The 26,514-nt window shown below is 31.9% G+C and overlaps 3 protein-coding genes across 3 annotated transcripts; all 3 read right to left on the bottom strand.

The window, feature by feature from the left end:
* Positions 1-18,063: 18,063 nt before the first annotated feature.
* On the bottom strand, positions 18,064-20,094 carry LOC108226707 (cytochrome P450 93A3). The gene is made up of 2 exons (XM_017401703.2): positions 19,034-20,094; positions 18,064-18,862 (listed from the first exon to the last, which is right to left on the bottom strand). The coding sequence occupies exons 1-2, from the start codon at positions 19,940-19,942 to the stop codon at positions 18,224-18,226; spliced, it is 1,548 nt and encodes a 515-aa protein (XP_017257192.1). The 5' UTR covers positions 19,943-20,094; the 3' UTR covers positions 18,064-18,223.
* Positions 20,095-20,107: 13 nt separating this feature from the next.
* On the bottom strand, positions 20,108-22,303 carry LOC108226708 (cytochrome P450 93A3). The gene is made up of 2 exons (XM_017401704.2): positions 21,384-22,303; positions 20,108-21,215 (listed from the first exon to the last, which is right to left on the bottom strand). Exons 1-2 carry the CDS (start codon positions 22,290-22,292, stop codon positions 20,559-20,561), a joined length of 1,566 nt encoding a protein of 521 aa, XP_017257193.1. The 5' UTR covers positions 22,293-22,303; the 3' UTR covers positions 20,108-20,558.
* Positions 22,304-23,420: 1,117 nt separating this feature from the next.
* LOC108225573 (protein POLYCHOME) lies at positions 23,421-25,504 on the bottom strand. The gene is made up of 2 exons (XM_017400470.2): positions 25,057-25,504; positions 23,421-24,030 (listed from the first exon to the last, which is right to left on the bottom strand). The coding sequence occupies exons 1-2, from the start codon at positions 25,357-25,359 to the stop codon at positions 23,650-23,652; spliced, it is 684 nt and encodes a 227-aa protein (XP_017255959.1). The 5' UTR covers positions 25,360-25,504; the 3' UTR covers positions 23,421-23,649.
* Positions 25,505-26,514: the final 1,010 nt, after the last annotated feature.

Below are 26,514 nucleotides of genomic sequence, written 5' to 3'. Positions count from 1 at the left end.
GGTGTTGTACTAAATTTTTTTTATTATTTTTATAATAAAAATTTAAACAATTTTTATGTTATTTATCAACTTTATAAGATAAATTATATGATATTCCCTCCGTATCTCTAAATTTTTGAATTTTTTGACATATATTTTGAGGGGGCGTATAAATTTCAATTTTATGCAATTAAATGTGTCTTTGCACCAACCAACGCATAAGTTCCAGAGTTATTTTAAAAATTTTCCTTTCTTTAAAATATTAATTTTTTTCTTTAAAAAAAATGAATGTAAAATAATTTATAACACTGTATTTTATAAAAGTCTTAAAATACGTTTGAAACTTCTATCCTCAAAATAAACAATCCCGGGGTAAAAAGGAGTATTATATTTTCAATTTTTTATCATGAAATAAAAATAAATCAAAATTCACTTTTTCCAAAATTTGAGTTAAATTAATATCAATTTTATAATTTCCCGTTTCATTTCGATTTTCTGCAACTCCCAAAATTCATGCAGTGAATTTTAAAAGAGTTGATGGTAAATTTGAAAATATGTCAGCATCAGCACTTTACTGGCATCAATACCCCTAGGGGCTCTACTGTTTTTCCAGTAAATATCACCATCTCAATTAATTACTCCCTCTGTCCCAATGAATTGTATACAGTTTCCTTTTTGGGACGTCCCACCAATTGTATACATTCCCAAAATAGCAACTTTTTATATCTATAAAACATCATTACACCCACTACTTTCTTCCACTATCTCTATTTTATAATAATATAAACATTATTGCACCCACTACTTCCCTCCACTAACTCAAATCTATTATTATATATAAACGGGTCCCATCATTATACCCACTTTTCATCCAACTTTACTCATATTTTACCTAATTCCTTGGTCTCCGTGTCCCAACCATTTGTATACAAATGGCTGGGACGGAGGGAGTACTACATTCCTGGCTTTGTTTTCGAGCTTTTAGTCGTAGTAAGAATTGCATATTTGTATGGAGGCGTCCGGCCAAGAATGTGACACTTGATGTATTAATTAGTGCATGATTAGAGATTATTACAAGAATATCTAAGATTAGTATCAGTAACTTAAGTTAATATCTCTCTCTCGTTGGATGCTTACTAATTTTGTTGTCTCGTTCGTTAATTACCATCTAATAATTGGGCGTTATTGTGTTGCCAGTTGGATGCTCTAGTATTCACACACATCCATTCTATGCTTACATTATTCGCATGTATAAAATCTGGATACAGATAATCAAATGGCTCTGATCTTGAGAATATTTTAGTGGAATAATATATAACTTACAAATAATTTAAAAATTATCTTAAAAGTATGAAACTTGTCTATTTAAATAAAAGTAGTTTCTACGTTTGAACAACAAAACATGTAGTACGGAAATATATTGACAAGAACAATAATTCAGACTTCGTCTAAGATAGGAATTTTCTTTTTCAAGTACAAGTAATTTCTACATTTATACAATGAATTTTTTTTATATATAATGTTCAGAATCCAAATTTATAAATAAAGATTTATTTTTTATATCAAATTATTATATACACTTCTTCAAAAAGAATTTGGATTAATGTATGAGCTCGGCTTAACATATCTCGCTTTAAAAACGGTAAAATAAAATCTCACAATTGAAGGGTTCCGAAGACCTATACAAGAGAACAAATATATCCAAGAGGACATGTATAAAAATACATACATCAATAGATCTGAGGGTCCCATTGAATAATTCTAATTTTAATGGGATTATTGAATTACTGTTTGCTTTTTGACCTGTTCACATGCAAACCCGTGGTGCACTCCAAATATATATAGATTATTATATTTGAGATTAAGCAAATACTCATTCTTAATACTCCCTCCTGGTCTTTTTTACATGTTTTTTTGAAAAAATTAAGCATCTTAATTAGTTGACTGGTATTTAATTTTCTTGTTTATTCCTAGTAAATAACTTCATTTAGATTGATTTATGTGTATATGTGTGGCCGTCTGAAACTTGTATTCAAAAAGATATTCTTTGACAAACATTCAAAAAATTATTTTGAAAAAAAAAAATGAAACAAGTATCCTGAGACATCCAAAAAAATACATGTAAAAAAAGACGGAAAGAGCAATATAATTCTTGTAATAATAGCTTTGCACTAATTAGCATAATTGTTACTCTCCCACTCCACGTTTTGCTCTAATTACATGCTCTGATGTGGCAGAACATGTCGGCGGCTTAGAGGCCCGTCAGCATATGCGATGTTGACAGCTCTGATATTCGCTCTAACACTAATTTCCTTTACCGTTAATGGGATAGTTTTGCTAATCCCATTTTTCATAAATAAAAATTTATTTACGGAAATAGTTGTATAAAATTTAAATTTTTTCCTAGAAACAGCCCTTATTAATTTTGTCAAATAAAAAATATGAAATATCTCTTTAACATTTACCACCACAAAAAAATATAAGAAATTTGTAAAATAATGCGGGCCTTTGGCAACCACTTTTAAACCGCGCTTCTCGATTTACAATTTAGAAGCACTTATTCATACCGTTTGTGTAAAAAGTCAAGAAACACTTATAAAAAATTAGGAATGCTAACTTTTGTTTCAGGGTTTCTACTTATTTCCCAAACACTTTAATCATTTATAAGTCTTATCTCGTTTATTAAACAAGAACAAAATAAAAATCCTAATATCTTCAAGGGGAAAATCTCACATTTGCACCAAAGATGAAGAAAAGTGTCAGATCACTTCAAATCTATTATATATCTAATAGACCAACTATGAGTAATTTAAATCAAAATGACTAAACTACCCTTGCTCATTATACCTAATTTAATTCAAAAAGACCAGACTACCCTTACTCACTATTAATATTTACTTTTAATACCAACCTATTTATTAGACATTAATGTCTCTTCATTAATATGCATTAATTACTTTATAATTAAAACTCTAATACATATAAGTATATAACATTTATAGTTATGATTTAATAAATAAATAAATATTCAGTATTATAAAAAGCGAGAATAAAAATATCGATAATCAATCGAAATGGTTAACATGGTCATTATTTGATTAATTTAATATTAAATATGTAAAAATAATATATATAATCATTTTTAAAATTTTAATTTCTCTTCACAAATTTTGTAAATTTTTATATTTTGCATGATTTTCGACACATTATTCAAATTTCTGACCAATTAGACATCGATTAAACGGATTTTACCAAATCGGATCAAAATCCGTCCGACTATTGATTAATAGGTTAACTCGGCCAATTTTTAGAATGTTTAATTGTTATTATTTAATAAAATTATATACATATGTATTAAAATAACTATAAATACTATATATAACTATATGACAAAACTCTAATTCGGCAAGAATCTCATTTTTCGTATTAAATTTTCAATAATTTTAGGTGAGTGGTAATTTAATTATATAATTTTATATAGTGTACTATTTTTTTTTATTTATATTTTAATAAATATCATAATAGTGAGGATATGTGTGCATATATACATCAATATAGAGTGTATTTGGGTAAATCTTATGAAAAGTGACTTCCTTCTTAAAATAAAAAAAGTGGACTATTTGTGAGAAGTGAGTCAATACTTATAAGTGATTAAAGTGTTTGAAAAAAAATTGAAGTCCTAAAAAAAGTTAGAATTTCAAGTTCCTATGCGTACTTGTGACTTTTTAAACAAACAGGTAAAAAAAACATATGCGACTATATTAGAAAAAAAAGCCAGAAGTAAGGACAGATATACATATAATATGACTTAAAATACAAATAAATATTAAATTGAAATTAAATTTACAAATAATCTCAATTTAAAAAAGATGAACAAAAAAAAGATGAGATACATTAATTTAATTCAAAACGACCAATTTACCCTTTGCTCATTATACAATATTTATATATATATATATAAAGGTTATTATTGACTTTTAACACTAATGTATTTATTAGACATTAATGTCTAATCATTGTAAATTAATTCGATATGACTAATATACCCTTCTCTTAATACACATATTTTAATATATATAAAAGTTATTATTGACTTTTAATACTAACGCATTTATTATACATTAATGTCTAAGCAATGTATTTATTATACACATTAATTATAACATGATCATTATTTGAAATTATTTTAATATTATACATATAAATAATATATATCTAATCATTTTTAAAATTTTAAATTTTCTCCACAAATTTTGTAAATTTTAATATTCTACCCGATTTTTGACTGATTAATCCAATTTTGACCAATTAATCATCGATTTAATCGAATTTTACCAAATCGTATTAAAAATTCGTCTGTTATCGATTATTCGGTTAATCGGCCGATTTTTAGAATATTTAATTATTGTGATTTAATTAAATTATATATATGATTTAATAAAATCATATATATGATTTTTTAACTATACGACAAAAACTCTGATTCGACAAGAATCTTATTTGTTTTTATCAAATTTTCAATAATTTTAGGTGAATGATAATTTAATTATAGAATAAAATTTTAAATAGTGTATATTTTTTATATTTACATTTTAATAAATATCATCATAGTAAGGATATATGTACATTTAGACATCAAGATAATAAGAATTAAAATACAAGTAAATATAAATATAAATTATATATAGGGAAATTCTTGATGGTACCCTCGTAGAAGTGGTTTTTTTCAATGGTACCATCGCATTTTTGACTTCTACCGATGGTACGTTCATACTTTTAATTTACTCTCTATGGTACACTCGTGTACTTTTTATTTACTCTCTATTAATTACAAACTTAAAACAAATTGTATATTTGAAATCCTTGCGAAAAGTTACATAAAATAGACCCTTAAATCATGTAAAACAGAGTCAAAATGATGGTATTCTTTCTGAGCAGTTTAATGTTCGATCGTAGATGAAGGTATACTCTTTTGTCATAGTCAAAACTCTAAGCTGACGATTGCTGCGCGGCTGCTGATATAATGAGATGTTATATTTCCAATTGTGTTTAAACATCATGTAATATATACTGTAGTTGATGATAAAAGAAGCAGTTTGGCTGCTGACATAGTGAGATGTTATATTTTCAATTGTGTTTAAACATCATGTAATATATACTGTAGTTGATGATAAAAGAAGCAGTTTGGCTGCTGACATAATGAGATGTTATATTTCCAATTGTGTTTAAACATCATGTAATATATACCGTAGTTGATGATAAAAGAAGCAGTTTGACACATACTTGTAGCAGTAAAATCGAATCTTGATCAATTTAATCCAAAATGACTAAACTATCCTTTACTCAAAATACATTCAGTTTGTTCGACTCGATCATTGGTGTAGATGCCGTATGGCTTTCTATTATTAGATTAACACATTTGTTTCAAAAAAAAGAAGAAGATATTTTTCATTCACAAAATTTGAACGTACGTTTATATAAAAAAGAAAAGATTGGGAAAATAAAAAATTTTAAAAATGATTAGATATATATTATTTATATGTATAATATTAAATTAATTCCAAAATCATGTTATAATTAATGTATATTAATGATTGGACATTAATGTCTAATAAAATACGTTAGTTTTAAAAGTCAATAATGACCTCTCTATATATAAATATATGTATTTTGATATTGCAGTCAATGGACTGGCTTGATGTATAATGTAGGAATTAAGTATCTATGGGGCTATGTTTGGCTACGAAAGTTAAGCCTTAGTGTTTATTTGTTTTTATAAAAATGTATATTTTATAATTTTTTGGATATATCATATATAATTATGATTTAATAATAAATAAATAAATATTTAGTGTTGTAAAAAGCGGGAATCAGAAAATCAACGATTAATCAGAATGATTAATAGGATCATTATTCAGAATTAATTTAATATTATATATGTAAAAATAATATATATATATATAATCATTTTTAAAATTTTAAATTTTCCCCAAAATTTTTGTAAATTTTTAATATTCTGCCTGATTTTCGACCCTATTAATCCAATTTTCGACCAATTAGTCATCGATTTAACCGAATTTTAATATATTTTTTGTATTTATATTTTTAATAAATATCATAAAAGTGAGGATATGTGTATATACAGACATCAACATACTATGATTTAAAATACAAATAAATATAAAAAAAGATAAATAACGAGATATAACACATATTGAATAAAGTGATTTAAAGCAACCCGTGCTTTGCACGGGTTAAGAAGCTAGTTTTAAGAATAATGTTACAAATTCCAAATTAGGGGATTAAAAGCAGGCTTTATGTTTCGATTTGTATAATTGATGCACATATTAATTATACATCTTGATATTTCTTGATCGAACTAATTATACATTGACATCACACACACATATCATGTGATGATTTTCGTGAGGTAATTGTGAATGTGAGATAAATTTTTCTGGTCGAATGCGATGATATTTTTAAGAAGTATTCCATCCATCTTTTAAAAATTTTGCATTTTTCTTTTTTGAATGTCCTAATTAATTCTATCCATTTCAAAAAATTTCAAAATATTAACTTGTCAAAAAAGAAACCCCAACTATCCATTACTTTCATCCACAATTTCAAATTTATCAATTAATTAATGGTTCTCATAATTTTACCCATTTTTCTGTTTGCCTAGCATTATTTTGAGACCGTTTGAATTAAGTTAAAAAAAATGACTTCTTACTTTAGTTAAAGAAGTAGGGTAGAGTTACAACATAATCAATGAAAATATAATAAACACTTTTTAAAAAAATGTGTATTAAAAAATTAACCTGACTTATATTTCAAAAACTTGAGATGTATATCCTACGAGAACAGAGCGAATACTAAGGGGCCGTTTGGGCAAGCTTAAAAGAAGCGACTTCTTGCTTAAATTATAGAAGTGGAGCAGAAGTGAGAAGTAAATAAGTGAATAAAGTGTTTGGAAAAGAAGCAGAAGCTGTGAGAGAGAAGCTAGGATTCTCAGCTTTTTAAAAGTGCTTCTGCTTCTTTACACAAACGGATCAAGAAAAGCAGAAGCCAGAAGCAAAGCTGCTTCTGGTAAACAAACAGGCCCTAAATTACGGAAAGCATAAAATAATATTCCTACTTTGCGGTTAAAGCGGAAGTGGGCGCAGTCCGTGTTTCCTGGGTTGGTGCGTGGTAGGGTCCCTCTATGCTGAAACTCAACCCTCGTCTCTCGATCCACTCGCTATTCACCCGCACGGTTACGTCAGGATTAACTAAATCCTAGCCGTTCAATTTCATTTTACACATTTTTTACTCTACCTTTTCCACCGCATCCAGATTCCAGCCATTGCGAAAAAGCCTCCCTTTCACCTATGGAGCTCGTTTGGACATAATTGAAAAAACTGAATACGATAAGTTTGATTATTAAAAAATAGTAAGAATATAAATGTGACAATTTATTTAGTTTGGAAAATTTATAGAGAAACGAAGAGAAATAGTTTGTTGTTCCTGAGGTGCCCTAAATTACACTCCAGATTACACTCCCTCCGCCAGCTTAATATTTTTCCTATTTGATTGTCACCTTTGCCAACACATAACTTTTATCATTAATATCTATGATTTTGTATTAATATCAAATATAAAAATCTCATCATTTTAAAGTATTCAAAAATACGAATACAACAAGATCATTTATAACTATATTTTGTCGTATAAATTAAAAATAAATTAATTATTTATCTCGTATTATGAATAGTCCCGACTCCCGACATTTCAAATGAGAAATGTTTTTAGAGATGGAGGGAGTAACTCTAATTGTGATACTGTACAAGAGTATTCTTGTTAATGCCTGAATTTGTTTTGAATAAGGAAAGTTTACTTTAACTTAAAAAAATGACTTATCACTTCAAGTGAAGAATTGGAATAAAATTTTTTGGATAACTTTTACTGTAAGTCAATTAAGTGTTTGGTAATTTAAATTTATATATTTTAAAATTATTAAAAACAAAAGAAACTATATCAATAAATAAAATTCATCATATATTAAAAGTGCAAAACTTAATAATAAAACACAAATTACTAGAAAAACAAAAAAAACTAGCATTTTTGGTTTTGAGTTTCTAGCTTGAAAAATCTAAATTCTTTTGTCAAATACTAAGTAAAAATAAATTTATTTAAATGTCGCCAAACACCCCCTAAATTGTTAAATCACAGGAGAAATGAGCAGTACAGAACCAGGCTCAGTTTTTACGTGAATACGATGGGTGTGTGCTTCTTCCCAAGAATAAGCAGGTAAAGAAAGAGAGCAGGTGATCTGTATCTTTAAAGCAGCAGAAATTCCGGCAGCTTTTTTGGGTGGGAGATGGTGGTCATCATTGCATTTCCCACGCCACTAGACTCTGTCCCTTCATCACCTCTAAAATTTACTCCTCTACTGGGGTATGAGACTATGAGTATCCTGGGACCGGGGGCTGACGTCACTGAATAAAACTAACTTCATGCTCCTAATAGTACTAAGAGCAAGTCCAATAGGTTGCCTATCCTATTACTTATAAATAATATAAAATTATGAGTGCTAGTATGTCTTACTAATTTAGGTAATATATTTTTAATGTCTAAGTCCAATAGTAATCCCTATATTTGTTCTCCTAAGATTATTTTAATAATAAATTTGAGAGAGAGAAGGGGAAAAAGAGAGAATAGACGAAGAAAAAAGGAAAAAGATGATTATTTTGTTCATAAATATTAAATAGGTAATGGCTAGGGGTTACTTATAAATAGGTAATGACTCGGAGAATTAAGGTTGTGCCAGTGATTTAGGGTAACACTAGGATAGTGTTGGAGTGCATTTTTTTGACACATTATCTAAATGTGAGTTAAAGACATAATATAAGTAACCTATTAGGGTAACACTAGGATAGTGTTGGAGTGCATTTTTTTGACACATTATCTAAATGTGAGTTAAGGACATAATATAGGTAACCTATTGGACTCGCTCTAAAAACCTTGTTCTCTGTCCCCAAGATAAAGTCCTCCAAGTTTATCTGGGAACGAGGAGTTTGACACGCATTCTAATCATTTTAGTCTATATAGGGGTTAATTATCTAGTTGATCACTTAAGTGGGTTTAATGTATCAAATTGGTTATTGAAATGAAAATAGTATCAAAATGGTCACTAAAATCATTATAAATATCAAACAAGTATCTCGAAATATGAGTTGAAGCAGTAAAAATATCATTTATAGAGTTTTATATATTATTCTTGAATGTTACCACAACCAAGTGAAAGGTTATGACTTATAGTATTTATTTATGATAATATATTTAGATTTTTTTCAAGTTTATTTATTATTTATTTTCAATTAAAACAAAGAAAATAACTATATTATAAAAAATAAATAATAAATAAACTTGATAAAATCTAAATATATTATTATAAATACTAGAAATCATAACCTTTTAGTTGGTTGTCGTAAAATTCATAAATGATGTGTAAAGTTCTATAAATAAAATTTTTGTTGCTTGAACTTATATTTCAAGGCACTTGTTCGATATTTATGGTGACTTTAGTGACCATCTTGATACCGTTTTCAGTTCAGTGACCAACTTGATATATTAAACCCACTTTGGTGACCAACTTGATAATTAACCCGAATATATAGGTTCGTAAATTAGAGGGGTGTATTCGATTGGGATTTTAATGGATTGTTTTTAGTCTATGGATTTTAATGGATTGTGTCTGATTTTGATTTTGTGCGGATTCTTGATAAAATGGCGCAGAGTTGATAGGATTTAAGCACAATGCTTCAAAATCCCATTGATTTTGATGAAAAATTTCAAAAAACTTAAAATACACTAAGAATGCCACAAAATCCATCATTTTATGAAATGCAAAAAAAAATCCATCAGCATTTGAATACCATCAGATTTTAATGGATTTTAAACAATCCCAATTGAATCCCATCGGATTTTAAAGCATAATTTTAAATCCCAATTGAATACCACCAGATTTTGTAGCATAATTTGAAATCCCAATTGAATACCTCAAGATTTTAATGGATTTCAAACAATCCCAATCGAATACCCTCAGATTTCATGAATGCAAAAAAATACTTTAGAATTCCAATCCAATACACCCCTCTTATTTTTAAATTTGTTTTTAGAATAAAAATTTGATATTTGAAATTTTATACATAAAAAAATCTAAAAAATAAGTTATGGAGCTATATCTTGTAAGAGCCTTAAAATGCGTAGCGGGAAAAAAAGGGTAATAAATGAGAGGTACCAAGGTCGTAATAAATTATAACATAGTATGATGATGAATGATACTTATACTAATGTAAATGTATAATTAAAAAACATAAATCATATAACAAAATTAACGGAATATACATTGCTAATCTGATTTATTAACAAGCGGATGACGAAGAACTGTTTACAAATTACAACTACTCTCTCCATCCCAAATTAGATGAGTTAGTTAATTTTGGGCACGTAATTTAAGGTGCATTGACCGTCTAGTTCCGAAATTTATTTTTTTAAATAATTTACTTTTGTAAACGAAAATTTCATATTTAAATTTTTATTTACAAAAATAAAATTTTAAAAATAAGTAATATAATTATGCGATCAATAGACTTTAAAATACGTCCCTAAAATCAACGAGCTCGTCTCATCTAATTTGTGGGATGGGGTAACTAACATCGGATTCAGCTGGGTATGCATCACACATCCGCATCGATTTTCTTACATTTTCAATTAGACGAGGATTATAAAATGCACCTCTAACATGTACTCTCTCCGACCCCTTTTACATGTCCCTTTTGAAAAAAAAATTTGTCCCAAATTACTTGTCCACTTCTCTTTTCAAAGCAACTTTTTGTATGTTTTTTCAAAATGTAACAACTTCCAATGTTTGACTAGCATGTATATATACACAATTCTATCTAATTCATTACATTTATTAGGGATATGTATGAAAACAAGATATCCACCTAACATTTTCTTAAGATGCGTTATTTTTTCAGAATAGACAAGTAAAAGGGGACGGAGGGAGTACTGTATATTACTCCCTCCGTCCCTTTTTATCAGTCCATTTTGGAAAAAAAACACATACCAAGAAATAATCGATTGTATAAACTTTTTCATTAAAAATCTCTAATTAATATCTTGAAAATGGTGGAACACCTCTACTTTATGTCTTGAAAACATGAATTCAACCAAGTTTTAAATAAGTCAAGTCTTGAAAATTGAAATTATGGAGATATATTTGAAAAACTATCATTAAATTAGTTTTGAAAGTATAAATGGACAGATAAATAAGGACAAATTTTTACTTCCAAAGTGGACAGATAAATAGGGACGGAGGGAGTATTATACAGATTGTACTTGCAGATTCAGTGAGCCGTCCATCCATTATTTAAACCCCTCCAAACTTCGAGTCACATGCAAACGCATAAATTCAGTCAACCAATGATCATATATTCCTCAATTATAAATAAATAGAATAATTTGTCTAAATTAATTCTTAAACTAGCCGAATGAAATACACTTCATTCGTATCAATATCTATTTAAATATTTAATTATCTTAGTCATAACGAGCTAGTTAGTTTTACACCTGACCCTTTTCTGAAACCTCATAATTTAAAAACAAAGTATACATGAAAAAGAAATATGATTGACGTGCTCATTTGTTCATCACATGAATAAATAATACTTAAAGTCATATACACCCATAAGTTCCATACTTGAAAAAAAAAGGAGCTTAATATTTGTGAATCTCAATTGGACACACACTTACAATATTATGAATTATGTAGGTAGAAGCCGACAGGGAGAGAAATAAATAATGCACAATGCTAAGACAAGAGACAAGTTATAAAATACAAATAGATGTGAATTGCTAGAATATGTTGTGTGTCCCATATGTATATGTTAAATTGAGTCCTGTACTCTGATGGAGGAGCAGCTGGCTTAAATGTTTTAGCTTCATTAATCTTTGTTTTGTATATTAGGGCATAATTTGTGTCAACAAAGTGCAAGTGAAGTTACTGAAAATATAAAGTAAATTATGAAGATGAGACACAAATGGAGACAGTAGCGTCCACCTAAGATGCTGACATGATTAGTATATCTTCTTGGTGTTGCCGGTTAGGATGCATCTACTCACTCTAACATGAACAAACATAACAAATTTACAATATAATAGAACTTATTTCTAAATAATAGTCTCTTATATCTGTGTATATACAAGTAATTTTTATTTTTATTTTAATATTTTGATCTATACAACTCATGGACGGGGGAGGAGTAACTCTTATTTTTAGGGAAGAAAAGAGAGGCAAAAGCTTTACGGGTTGGGGGACTTGGGGCTACCTGAGGAGCACTCACATCACATATCTTGTCCAAATTGAACATGTTTTGCAGGGAATTCTATTCGGCCGACAGATACAAGTCTATTGTGGCCCATATCAACAATTCTCGATTTCTATTCAAGTACGTTTACTGTTAAATTTTCTAAAGTAAAAGGAGATATATACCAACAGTTAAATTACTATTCCAAAGCATCATAGCTTTTGAAAGCAGATCGAATAATATATCTAGTCACTGTTCAGATATATTCGTGTATATAATATGAGGCTAGCGTGAGTTTACGGGCCACAGTAAAGATATTTGTTTAGGCGAAAGATTGTATTGTTGGAAATTTTTATACATGCAGAAAGTCATAATTATTAATTAGATTATAGTCAATAAAAATTTATCACCAATCTAAGAAGTTGTTACTCGTTAGTGTGCGTTCGTGATCACATAATATCGAATATTTATCTGTGGTTATCAAAATCTCTGGTACAGCATATAGCCATATACAATGGATAAGTGTTTTATTCGATCAAAATCTGATTTGTGTACAAAAGTGACTTTTACCCAACTTTATTGAAAAAAAAGAAGTCTGGTGGTCGTTCAAATTGACAGTTATCTGAACGTATAGTTGCCAGCGTTGTTGTTGATAGAGAGATCTTCAACATGCATGATCACATATTCATATCAGTTAAACAATTCATGTACTGCGTAAATTACAAATTACTACAGCAAATTCAGCTTCTCTGGTTAATAGGCCTCAGCATGGGACTGAGAAGTGGATAACAAGTTCAACAGCACAGAGTTGCATGCATTTTGTTAAAATTTCCTGATTACATAATAATTTTATTTGTTTTCGCAATAAAAATTATTTTCATTACTCTCCGTGTATAAACGATAAAAGGCATTAATTGAGATTACAATTGCCAACTCAATGTTTGTGACTAGTATTTAACTATTTTGTATTATTGAAAATCACAAGCTGGCCATTTCTCCTACTTATATATATATCCCAATTATTCATGTACATGTATCATATTTATAAACCCACAAGGCCCACCACCTTTCCGCCTCTTCTAATTTGCATGCATCCATGGGTATTGGGTAAGACTAATTTTGTTTTGATTATATATTTAACAAAATTTCTTAATTTGTTGCAATTATATGGCCATTATTGTGATTTAAAAGTACTTCAAACAGGTGTTATCTTAATGATTTATTTAATCGCTATAATTTTTGTAACAAGTCACTACGTCAACTTTCCATAATGGGTGTAAATTTGGTCCGACTGCTAGCTCTTGTAATTAAAGAAGACAAATTGAAAAAAAATAATAAAATTAAACAACGACAGGTCCCATTCTTCTTCAACATGTCTTTAGCATAATGTTTAACCTAGACACAGACTGAAAATGTCTGTGTTTCTTTATACTCCCTCCGTCCCTAAATACTTTTCCTGTTTCTCCTTTTCACGTTTGCCAACACACACTTTTAATCATTAATATCTTTATTTTTATATTAGTATTAAATATAAAAATTTCACCGTATTAAAGTACTCGTAAATACGAAACCAACAAGATCACTCATGACTATATTTAGCCTTATAGATTAGACGTAAATTAGTCATTTGTCTCATGTTATGAACAGTGCCGACATATCAAATGAGAAAAGCTTTTTGGGACGGAGGGAGTATTTCTTCTCGCACTGTCCACTTCTGCTATCTGTTTCCTTCGCTTCACACACCTGTCTTCTCCTTAGTCCAGACCAAATTTATTCTCATCGAAGAGATTTTAAACTGCTCTTTTTATTTTCGACAAGACGTTTCGCCACACTGGATTTAACTAATTTCTGATGAAATTGCAGCTATCTTGTTTGTTTAGATCCTTCAATTTCATCCGTTTCTAAAACATATTTTTTTTAGGTTTCTGGTTTTAATAGATTTCGAATAATGAAATTTACGAATTAATGTGCAGGAGATATTTAATCGATAGATTAAATATAGACAAAATCACCGAATATTAAAAATATCGCAGAGTGGGGATGACCGGATGAGCATTATGGTCCAGAGTCGAGAGTACTGAGGTATCTGTGAAATGATTGAAGTTTCTGGAGGGCACTAATGAACAAAAACATGTGCGAAAAACACCAATGTGGAGGACTAAAAGCCGCAGAAACACATCACAATGTAGGGTAGTCTCTAAGGAAATGGAGGAGAAAAGAAGACAAGACATTACTACTAGAAAATGGTTAAGGAAGATAAGCCAAACATTAAATCACAACTAGCTAGCCAACCAATCACACATAATACACTCACATGGGATGTATCATTTACATAGACAGATCATAACATTTCAGCTTTGACTCCATTTTTTTAATTTTATATTTTATCGAATATATAAGAAACATGTATTTATACCATATCTGACTTCCCATCATAAATATGTTTTAAAACAATATCAGATTTTATCATCCCTTAATTTTGAGGAGACTGAGGACCATTTGATCTAATTTAAAAGAAGTATTTATCGATTATAAATAAAAAATTATTTTCAAGTGAAAAGTAAATTTTAATCTACATATTTGGATATTTCTTTTTTAAATTTACAACTTACCGGGTATAAAAATTATTAATATGCTAATAAATTATTATAAATGAGTATCTTTTAAAGAAGTCCTTTACTTTTTATTAAATCAAATTTTAAAATTAAAAATAAGTTACCGAAAAATATAAAATTTTCAACTTATCAGATTCTGACTCTTTATACAAACATTACAAATAAGTTGTTTATGACTTATAAGACATGAAACAAGACTTTAAAACCCAAGCACACACTCACGGAATAAAATTGGAGATTGGGATTATGTTACATCAAAGTGGGCTTTGATAGAGGTGTGGAATATGATGATCACTAGGAAAAGAGACTGAACTGAGGGAGAGAGGCAGACATGAAACTGAATAGAAGCTTTTCGGATGAAAGGAAAGAAAGATGCTCACTCTATTTTGGTGAAAGGAATAAAAAGTATCCCAAATTTGCAAAACTAAACTCTTTTGGGCGTTTCTATCGTTGTGAAATGTCCAAGGTTGTTGATTTGATTGGTTGGTTCGGGACCAATTTGTGATTTACAATGAATGTGCAGAAAAGATGCTCCCCATATCGAATTTATCTTATGCTGGTGGCGTCAACTCAGGTTCCCAAATCTCTTTTTGACTAACAAGTTGAATCAAATAACTGGACAAAGCTGGGTTTCTCTTTCTCCAATTGCTTTACCCTGTTTAAATTTAAACATTTTATGTGATTTCTTTGAAATAGAGTTATATATGACGTAGGAGCAGTGTTGTAAAAAGCGGGAATCGGACTTAGTCGGTGAGGGCACCGTCCAGCGATTAATCGGATAATCGGAGATTAATCGGAGTGATTAATCGGATCATTAATCGTAATCAATTTAATATTATTTTTAAATTATATATATATATATATTTATAAAATTATATATAGTATAAATTTATAATTATATAAAATCAAAAGAGTAATGATTTTTTATAACCCAAAACATGCCTTTATATACATATACAAACCTATTCATCTCATATATTTGATTCAATCTGCTAAGGAATATATATTGCAAATTTAAGTAATTAGAGTTTGGAAGTTAATATTAAAAGAGTGAAACGTAAGAAAAACAAATTTAATTTATGTGTTTTGTCTTTCTGTGCCTTTTATTTTATTTAAATTTAAAATTTTAAAATTTTTTCACTTTTTTTAAATTCACCGATTTTTGACCGATTTTTTCCGATTAATCCCGACTTTTGAACGATTAATCCCGATTTTCAGAAAAAACGATTTTTTCACCGATTAACGCTTAATCGAGACGGTGGCCGACCGAACAGCGATTAATCGGCGATTAATCCCGATTAATCGCCGACTTTTAGAACACTGCGTAGGAGACATGAAAGTTAAAATTTTAGACAAATATATTAGTATAGTTTAAAGGCACTGTTCTTCTCAATCATGCGGTATTTAACGGACAGTTTCAATTTAAAAAATTAAATTAATTATTATACATCTAATCACAATAAAATAATTAATTAAATAATTAGTTACCAAACAGTTACACCCAAAATAAAATAGATAAATAAATTCGATAGTCAAAATAATTATTTCAATTAGTTAATTCAATCTGCTAAATATTAATCGTCAAACATTATCACAATTTTTAAAGCTCTTAAGTTTGTTTACTTAAAAAAATTTCAGCAAATATTCAAAATTCATTATATTTATGCACGGGGTTAATTTGACACGTGAGATTCAAAGTCATATCTTTCTTTAAGCCGTATAATTTTTCCTAGATCCGAAGTCATGTTGAATGATTAAATTTGTGAGGCCTAGCCCACTTTCAAGAACGTACTAGTACAGATGAATCTATATTCAGGCCCAAATCGAACGAACTAGTGGGATCTTTTTGAGGTCATGATGGATTATAAAATGAAGTCTATGAATAGATCCGAACATTTTACAGACCTGCAGATGATCCACGGAGAACTCGACGAAGAAATCAGGAGAATCTCAAAAAATAAATCATTCTAATACTTGTTGTAAACTATTTATCCATAAAATCAAACTAGTTGAGAATCCGCGCGTTGCGGCGGCTTATAAAAATGATGCTTCTAATATACCAGAAACTAAAAATGTAATTCTAATTTTTTGATATTTTTCATCCAAAAATTTCAGAAAATTAGAAAAATAGAACGGGGCGATGTGAGAGGCGCCACCTACACGCTCCTCGCTTCTCCAACATATTTTCTTATATACAAAGTAAATCATATAAAAATTAACAACAACAAATATGTACGAATTACGATGAACAAAACAAATGTTATAAAAGAATAACCAACAAATATACATATTCTTTTCCCCTGTTTCAATTTGTCGACTCCTACATAGCGATCTATAACTACCTTTGCTTGCATAGATAGCCTTCACTTGTCGTTGCAGAAGAACGGCGCCACCGAGTTAGAAATCAAGCAATAGAACTATCGCCAGAGAGAGGTAGAGTTGTGGTATTGAGAGAGAGGGAGTTGTGTTTAGATGATCCAAAACCTACAATCTATAAGGGTATTTATAGGTGCAAAGATACTTGTGGGGTACTATTTCCCATAATTAAATAATCTGAAACAAAATCATATTAAAACTTTCAAAATACTGTATTCCATAAATAATCTGAAACAAAATCAGATTCTGAAACTTGCTTTAAACTAAAAAAGGTAGTTTGTGCTATTCTTTTTCATAATTAAATAATCTGAAACGAAATCAGATTAAAACTTTTAAACTACAATATTCCATAAATAATCTGAAACAAAATCAGATTCTGAAACTTGGTTCTAATATACCCGAGAATAAAAAAAGTAGTTTTAATTTTTGATATTTTTCATCCAAAAATTCCAAAAAATTAGAAAAATAGAACGCAGCGATGTGAGAGGCGCCACCTACACATATTGATATATTGATTGATTTGTATGTTGGATGCAAATAAAATCACCTGTATCTTCCGCAAGATAATCACCTGTATTTTTCACAAGACAATTAAATCCTCTAATCAAAAAGCGGTTTTTACATATTTATAAAATTCGATAAATAGTTCATTCTGCTTAAACTAATTTTGAGAATTTTGATCACATGTCTAAAAAATTTAATATTTATTTTTTTTAACAGTCAGAATGACCTCTAAATAGAATAAGAAGAGCAAACAAGGCATATTTCTTTCTAAGCTCCATAGACTAATACTGTGAAATTTGTTGGTCCTAAACTTCTTAATTTGTTTGCAGAATTTTAGTGACCAAAGAATCTGCCAGAGCTTCATTATTACAAGACTTGCATGAATTAAAAACCCCCTTGCTACATACATGCAAATGGTGGCCTAGCAACCAGACTACAAACCAAAGGATGAGCCCTGGGGAGTGTCAACCCTGGAGCCTCCTCCATGTCCACACTACCATCACCAAGATCCCCTTCACTCCCTGCTTTTAGCTCAAAGCATTGTATGATTGCAGCAAGGCTTGTTTGAACAAGATGCAATGCTAGTGAGCTCCCTGGACACCCTCGCTGCCCGCTTCCAAATGGCAAGAAATGAAATTGCCCTCCTTTCACATCCAACTGTCTCTTTCCAGTGCCTAGAAGAAACCTCTCAGGTTTAAATTCAAGGGGACTTTCCCAGTGGTCCGGGTCTCGGCCTAGAGCCCAATTATTTACAAATAGTCCTGTCTTGGCGGGTATATGGTAGTCTGCAATGCTGCAATCTTTGCTTGATTGTCTGAATAATAGGGGAGCAACAGGGTGAAGTCTTGCAGTTTCCCTGAAAATTGCTTGGAGGTAGGGGAGATTCTCGACGTCAGATTCTTCTACTAGTTTGGTAGTTCCAACAACAGTGTCTAGTTCTTGTACAGCTTTTTGCATAATGTCTGGATGGTTAATTAGTTCAGCAACTGCCCATTCTGTTAAGATGGCAGTTGTGTCTGTTCCAGCTGAAAATACATCCTGCAATATATCCACTGACAAATTATTTGAAAAATCACATAGTTAATGACTTTTCTGGTTATTCTGGATCAAAAAGTTGCAGAATTCTAGTTGATGAAGTTAAATAAGACAAAAATGAAGTTAAATAAGATATACATGTGCAGTTCTTTATTAGCACAGATACAGACTTACCAGTATGAAAGCCTTGATGTTCTCAATGCTCAATTTGATCTCCATGGTCTCATCTTCTGAAATATCAAGTAAGATATCAAGCAAGTCTTTCTCTGAGCACGAGCCAACACCGTGCGCTTTCCTCTTCCTCCTTACGTCTCTGTGCTCCTGTATAATCCTGTCCATCATTAGATCATACCTTCCGCGAACATTCACAAGCTTTCTTTTAATTCCCTGCAAATCCCACTTCTTGCAAAACCATATGTAGTCACCCAAATTGAATATCCCTATAACGTTAGAAACCTCTTTGATCATTGTCTTAACTTTCCCAGCTTCATCCTCATTCTCTGAGCACCTCTCCCTCATAATCATTCTTGAAAGTACATTGCTGTTGAGCCTCATGAGCTCAGCTCCAATATCAACCTTCACTCCAGCTTTGGCTTTAGTAAGCATTACATTGACCATACTACAAATCTCTTGGCGTCTAACAGGTTGAAAAAGATCTAGACTTCGACCACCAAGAAGCTCAGACATGCATAGTTTCTTGACAAATTTCCAGTATGGTCCATAGGGAGCAAATGTAAAATCTTGTGAGCCATATCCCAAGTAATCTGTGGCTGTATTCTGTGGCCTGTCTGACCAAGATGTCTCATTTATTTTGAGAAACTCTTTAGCCATTTCAGGAGACGAGGCGATGACACAAGGATTAGATCCAGCAAAGACATGGACTAAAGGTCCATATTTAATGGAGAGCTTGTGAAAAGCCTGATGTGGTATGGGGCCAAGAAGGTGAAGATGACCGATGATTGGAAGCCTAAGAGGGCCAGGAGGAAGCCTGGAGTTTTTTCGACTTTTGAATATGGCTTGGAGTACTATAACAGGGATGACAAAGAACAAGAAGATAACTATGTAACCTTGATAATCAGCCATGGTAAATGAGACGACGAAGTGGTGCTGGTAATAAATTCATATATGGATGCATTCTATATATATGAACTCGAATCTTGGCTATGTTTGTTTTACCTTAAAGGTTTTTTGCTTAATCTTAAATTTTGCTGGTAATAATGTTTGTAGTGAAATTACAAAATAGCAAACATGATGGGAGCCTTGTGCCGTGGTTCCAATTTTTAGATTTTTTCAGCTGATTCGTCTCTTACTTGGATTCTCAGACTGGATAAAGTAATGCGCAGGAGCAATTTGATGCTAAAGAGTTGGAATTGTGATGCTTCACCATTTATTTCAAGGTTAACTTGGTGGCTGAATCGGATTGTACCTTTGTTCTAAAATTCTGTTTGTCTGAACATTGTTGTCTATTTTTGTTCAAGTGGCTGATACTTTTATCTCTTATTATCATGTCAATTTTTAGCTGACGGTCTGTTTAATGCTTTTGCTAGTTACCAAATAATTCAAGGAATTTCGTACAGAAGGCAGGGATCCCCTTGAGAGTTACTTTAAAGAATTGACAGCAGAAGGATCAAAGATTCTTATATGACCGAATTGAAGCTAAAGAAGTGTTGATTCACGAGAATTTACCCCTTGTTAACTACTAAGTTGATGGAAATGGATTGAGCCTAGCAACTGGAACACAGACCAAAGGATGAGCCCTAGTTAATGTCAAACCTGCACTCTCTTCCATGTCTAGAATCGTATTACCATTGTTCCTTTCACCTCCTATTTTCCACTCAAAGCATTGTATCATCGCAGCAAGGGTCGTTTGAACCACAAGCAATCCTAGTGAAACCCCTGGACACCCTCTTCTTCCGCTTCCAAATGGCAACAGCTGGAAATGCTGTCCTCTGATATCCAACTGTATCTTTCCACTCTCTCGATCCTCTGCACTCACAATAAATCTTTCTGGTTTAAATTCAAGTGCGTTTTCCCAATACTTTGGGTCTCGACCAAGTGCCCAAACATTAACAAATAGTCTAGTCTTTGCTAGTATGCGGTAACTTGCAATGGTGCAATCTTCACTGGCTTCTCTGATGAATAGTGGACCGGTAGGGTGAAGTCTTAAGGTTTCCTTCACGATAGCTTGAAGGTAAGGAAGATGCATGATATCAGATTCTTTGACTAACCTGTTTTTTCCAACAACAGAATATATCTCCTGTACTGCTTTTTCCATAATTTTTGGATGGTTGATCAGCTCTGCAAGTGCCCATTCTGTTGTTATGGCAGATGTGTCTGTTCCAGCTGCAAATATATCCTGCAATTTATCAAGGAAATATCATGGACAGGTCTACCCTCTCTCAAACATTAAACATGTTTTTAAAAAAAATTTAGAAACACATTCTCATGGTCAAATTAGGTAGTTACATCACTTGTAGGATATTGTTAGTTATATTATAAAACCAGCTATATGACTCATGTGTACCAGTATAAAAGCCTTGATGTTCTCCATGCTTAATCTAATCTCCAGGCTCTCATCTTCTGATATGTCAAGTAAGATATCAAGCAAGTCCTTGTCTGCATCCCCATCATCACCATTTTCTATCTTCTTTCTCCTTGTGTCTCTGTGCTCCTCTATGATCCTCTCCATCATAATGTCATACCTTCTACGGATTTCGTGTAGCTTCTTTTTCATTCCCTGCAAATCTAAATTCTTGCAGAACCATATATGGTCAGAGAGATTAAACTTTCCTAAGGCATCACTTACGTCTTTAATCAACCTCTTAACTTCCACAGCTTCATCCTCATCCTCTGAACACCTCACCCTCATAATCATTCTTGAAATCACATTGTTGGTCAGTCTCATAAGCTCACATCCAACGTCAACCACCTCTCCAGTTTTGGCCTTTTGTAGCAATGCGTTCACTAGCGTTTTAACCTCACAATGCCTTACAGGTTGTAAAAGATTCAGAGTTCGCCCACCAAGGAGCTCAGACATGCATACTTTCTTCATAAACTTCCAGTATGGTCCATAAGGAGCAAAAGTAAAGTCTTGTGAACCATATGTTAAGTAATTCGAGGCCTCTGTTTGGGGACGCCCTGACCAAGATGTTTCATGTGTTTTCAGGAATTCTTTAGCCATTTCAGGAGATGAGGCAACAACACAAGGATTAGAGCCAAGAAAGATATGTATTAAAGGGCCATACCGGATGGAGAGCTTGTGAAGAGCCTGATGTGGTATAGGAGTAAGAAGGTGGAGATGACCGATAATTGGGAGCCTAAGAGGGCTAGGGGGAAGTTTAGAGGTGATTCGACTTCTGAATATGGCTCGGAGTATTAGGGTAGAAATGAGCCAAATCAAAAAGACAAGTATAAAACCTTGAAAGCTAACCATGTTAAAGTTAACCAATATGGAAAAATAGGTGATCATGTTGATCAAACAGTTAGCACTTTATATACCGAATGAATGTTGGTTGTATTAGTTTAATTTCAAAATTTTGCCTCCAAAATAAGTTGCCATGAATTCGAGCATTTTAGAGAAAAATATTGATTGATAAAGACTGATTTTTGAAGTGATTACGTGTATCATCCTCCAGAGCTGCAGTTATAGCTCAAAGTGTGACATATTTTTATTGTGACATCTAAGTTATATATCTGTTTGTTCATACTTTGTCTTCGTATATACCTTGTCCTAAAACATTTTTATTCTTGTAATGATCAATATCTTTGTTCCTTTCACAGTTTCATCACTATTATCCAAATATCTAGCTTTTGATTATTAGTTGAAAATTTTAACCAGTTCTGCTGAAATTCAGAATCGATATGAGGCAGATTCGGAAATATCATCTGTTTGGCTGTGAAGTTTTATGTTCACTAGAAATTAAGCATTTGTTTATATACCCATGACATTTCCCTGCAAACTCCTATACTTTCCAATCCATACTTGCAATTGACATGCTAGGGAAACTAAGAAGATAAAAAATAGAACAGACAAGTTTGGGACGTTAACTTAGTCTGAGCATGTACTAGGTACTTCACACACTACCAGTATCCCCTGGAACGATTACCACTGTATATGAACTTGTTTAGAAGCAACAGGTCTACAACCATCTCAATATCTTCCCCACCCTCAAACAAGGGTCCAGGTCCCTGGCATACGTATGCCAGAGACCGCTTATCCAACATACAGCTTCTTGGCCGTTGGATGAATATCAAGCGGTCAGGATTATAACAAAAGTTTAATACGTCTAGTGCTTTTTAACTGCTGACGGGAAGATGACCTCGTCCAGCGGTTAAAAAGCGCTATACGTAGCCTAACCGCTGGATATTAATCCAACGGCCATAAACCAGTGTGTTGGGTAAGCGCTCCCTGACATACATATGCCAGAGACCAGCTTCCCCCTTAAACAAATGCTGCTTTCTCTGAAAAGCATCACATTTGATATAAGTGCGGAACCAGGATATGATCTATTACACATTTACACTACCACCCTCTAAAAAATGATAACAAAACACTATGAACATTCTTATAACCAACAAAGAGAAACAGTTAGATTTTGAAAAACCAGTAATTTCACATTCCATAGAAGAAGAGAACTGTACAAGTACTGATTATCTTCCAAATGTCAATGCTATATACAATCATTTCAGCTGATCCTGATAATTAACTTAATAAAATCAATTCTGGGTTAAAGGTTGCCATATTCTTTGTCCTGAATCCTCAGCTGTCTGCATTAAATGGTAACTGTCAATCAGCGCATTGACATCAAAGTTCGGACCTTTGCTTTCCTCACAGCTCTCTTGGCAGCAGGAGTCTCCTTCAACCTGCTAATTTCCTCCTCCACAGCTTTCTCAACTTTGTCAATTGAATCAAGCAGCTTCTTTTCAGGGGTCAGGAACTCAGATTCCCCAGCTTCCTGATTAGTGACATCACGCAATATATCAGAGACTTTACCAAGAAATGGTGGGTTACGCCTTGTTAAAGGAGTTGGTTTTGGTGTAATCAATGACAGGTGCTCAAGTGGAGCACCGGAAGAAGACTCAGAGAGATCATGCACAAATTGTCCATAAGGTAATGGACTCTCAAATCGTTGGTCCACTTCTCTCAAGCGAGCTCTTTTTCTTTCAAAGGCCTGTTCCAATACCAAATTTTGATACCACAAAAATATTTGAAGCCAAATAAATAACTACAAAAAGAAACATACCACACAGTGCAGAGTCAAGCTTACGACACTGGCATCAAGTTTGCAATTTCTGATCACATGATCTCATTAACTAATAATTTAGCCACACGACTCAAGGGCAAAGCATAGTCTTTAGAACCCTCGGGTGTTTCAAATTGTGCTCTCAAACTAGGCATAAATCATAAAATTCACAGATGTTCATGTTATTATCAAAGCAGGCATGCTAAAGATGGTTGATGAGAAAATCTATATAATTGCCTTGCCTTTAAAATGGGCAAATTGCATGTTTGGTATTATGCTCCTAAACCTTCAAAGCAGTCTGGAATTTTTATGAACTTTTCCAGCTAAAACAGTGATCAGTAATACCACAACTGTTTTGCTTTTCTTTTTACAAGATCAGAAAACTGCAGTCAGCCAAAAAATTATTCCTTCCGTCCCTTCAGATGTTAATATATGGGAGAGAAGCCTTGGCACACATTTTATCCACCTTAAAATGCGTGACAAACACCGGGGAAAAAAATGTTAACAGATGGATGGGACGGAGGGAGTTTCTGTTAACTGAATCAAAATTTTCAACTTCTTGAATTTAATTTCAAAAAACTTCAACATTAACCTCTACATAACCTTCAACCTAAAACTCTCGACAGGTACTTATTAAACCACGACAACTCGCAACAGGTTCAGTTAGCAACAAAACTGAATAACAGGTCATAAGAGTTTGAACTTGAGAGGGACAGTTTGGCCTATAAATGAACCATAAATAAAACCAGATAATTTAATTAAAAACACAATTAGTCTATATAACATTTTAGGTCCAATCTATATGCTTAAAGTAATTATATTATTTCCTCAATTGGCCGATTACATAAATTTAAATAGTTTCAAACAACTTCACCGAAACACAAATCTCAACCTCTTGTTACCGAGAGAAGACAATATCACACACGAAAAGTGCAAAAGAGAACAAAATGATACCCGGACAATAGCAGTGATGTCCTGGAGAGGTCTGCGAGGGTACCAATAAGGTAAAACCCTGCGGCTGACTCGCCTTCCCACTTGTCTATTCTCACCGCCGGAATATCTATTCAGATTACGACGACGACGAGCACTAGCAGTAGCGCGTGCAGCAGCCACTGCGCTTGGTCCAGCAGTTCCGGTGCTAACTACGGGGGAGTCATCGGATCGAATCTCGCTGCTTCCGCTTGATCTCCGAAGACGATTGAAGAGTTGCTCAGCATCATTTCCGGGCCTTAATAACCTATCTCTCGCTTCAGGCATGGTAAGTTTGTGATAATTTTGAGATGAGTTCGGATCTGAGGTATTTTTAGTTGTAGATGGAGAGAAGAGGGGGAAATAAATCACCAAAATTCAAATTTCAATTTGGGCGGTCTTTCGCCAAAATTTGCATTTCAACAGTGAAGTGAATTGCAGCAAAGTATTTTATTATCACGATTCACGAGACACAAATCATAATTAAGGCAGGGAATTTTTTTTATTGTACACAACACGACGAAATAATAACAAATAATATGAATATTTTGTATATGAGTTGATCGAAGCGTTCCGTCTCGAAATAATTCAGGAATTTTTTTTCTATCATTTCAAGTATTTATTTGAACTCTTGAAAATATTATTAAGAAAGTATATTTGCGTATTAAAAAAAATAGAAAATATATATCGGTGTTTATTTTCAAAATTTTCTTATATTTGTTTGATGATTTAATAAATATATTTGAGTGATTATTTTCTCGAAAATAATTTTCTCATAAATAATTCTCTAAAATAATTATCCAGAATTTTTCGGAAAAACTTTCTCAAAAAAGAGTTCCAAAAATTTACACGAGAATTTTTTCAAAATAAACACGTCCAAAAGGCAAAAACTAGCTTTCTCAACTTTTTTAAAATATTTCTTGACTTTTTACAAAAACAGTACAAATAAGTTTTTAAACGAATCCGAACTTTTAAGCTCCGGCCAAACACAAACACGATGTGCACGTGTTTGGCCAAAGCCAGCAGCCCAGGACCCAGTACACTATGATATATCATTCTATATTTTCATCTGGTCAGTATAACTGTTCTTCTGTAGCAAAAGCTTAAGATTTTAATTCGTGTAAATTTTCAGTCAAAAAAGAAATTCATATAAATTTCAAGACATTGGGAAGATCAAATTAAATTTTCAGCTCGAGCCGTAGAGATAAATAATAGTATATCTCCCTTTTCACGGGTGCCTATCTCAGCACGACGAATATGAACCAATCCTACAGTAGTAACCGACATAACAGAAAGATACAGTGAATCCATCCATCCAAGACTTTCAAAAAAATGCATAACAGTCACTCCAACTCCGATACAGAGAGTCACCCACAAACACAGCAGTCACCTTCATGCTCTGATAATTATAAAGTAAAAAAACAAAAAGAAAAGCATTTTTTT

Source organism: Daucus carota, chromosome 6, assembly GCF_001625215.2.
Source record: "Daucus carota subsp. sativus chromosome 6, DH1 v3.0, whole genome shotgun sequence".
NCBI lineage: Eukaryota > Viridiplantae > Streptophyta > Magnoliopsida > Apiales > Apiaceae > Daucus > Daucus carota.
This window is presented reverse-complemented; position numbering and strand designations above follow the sequence as displayed.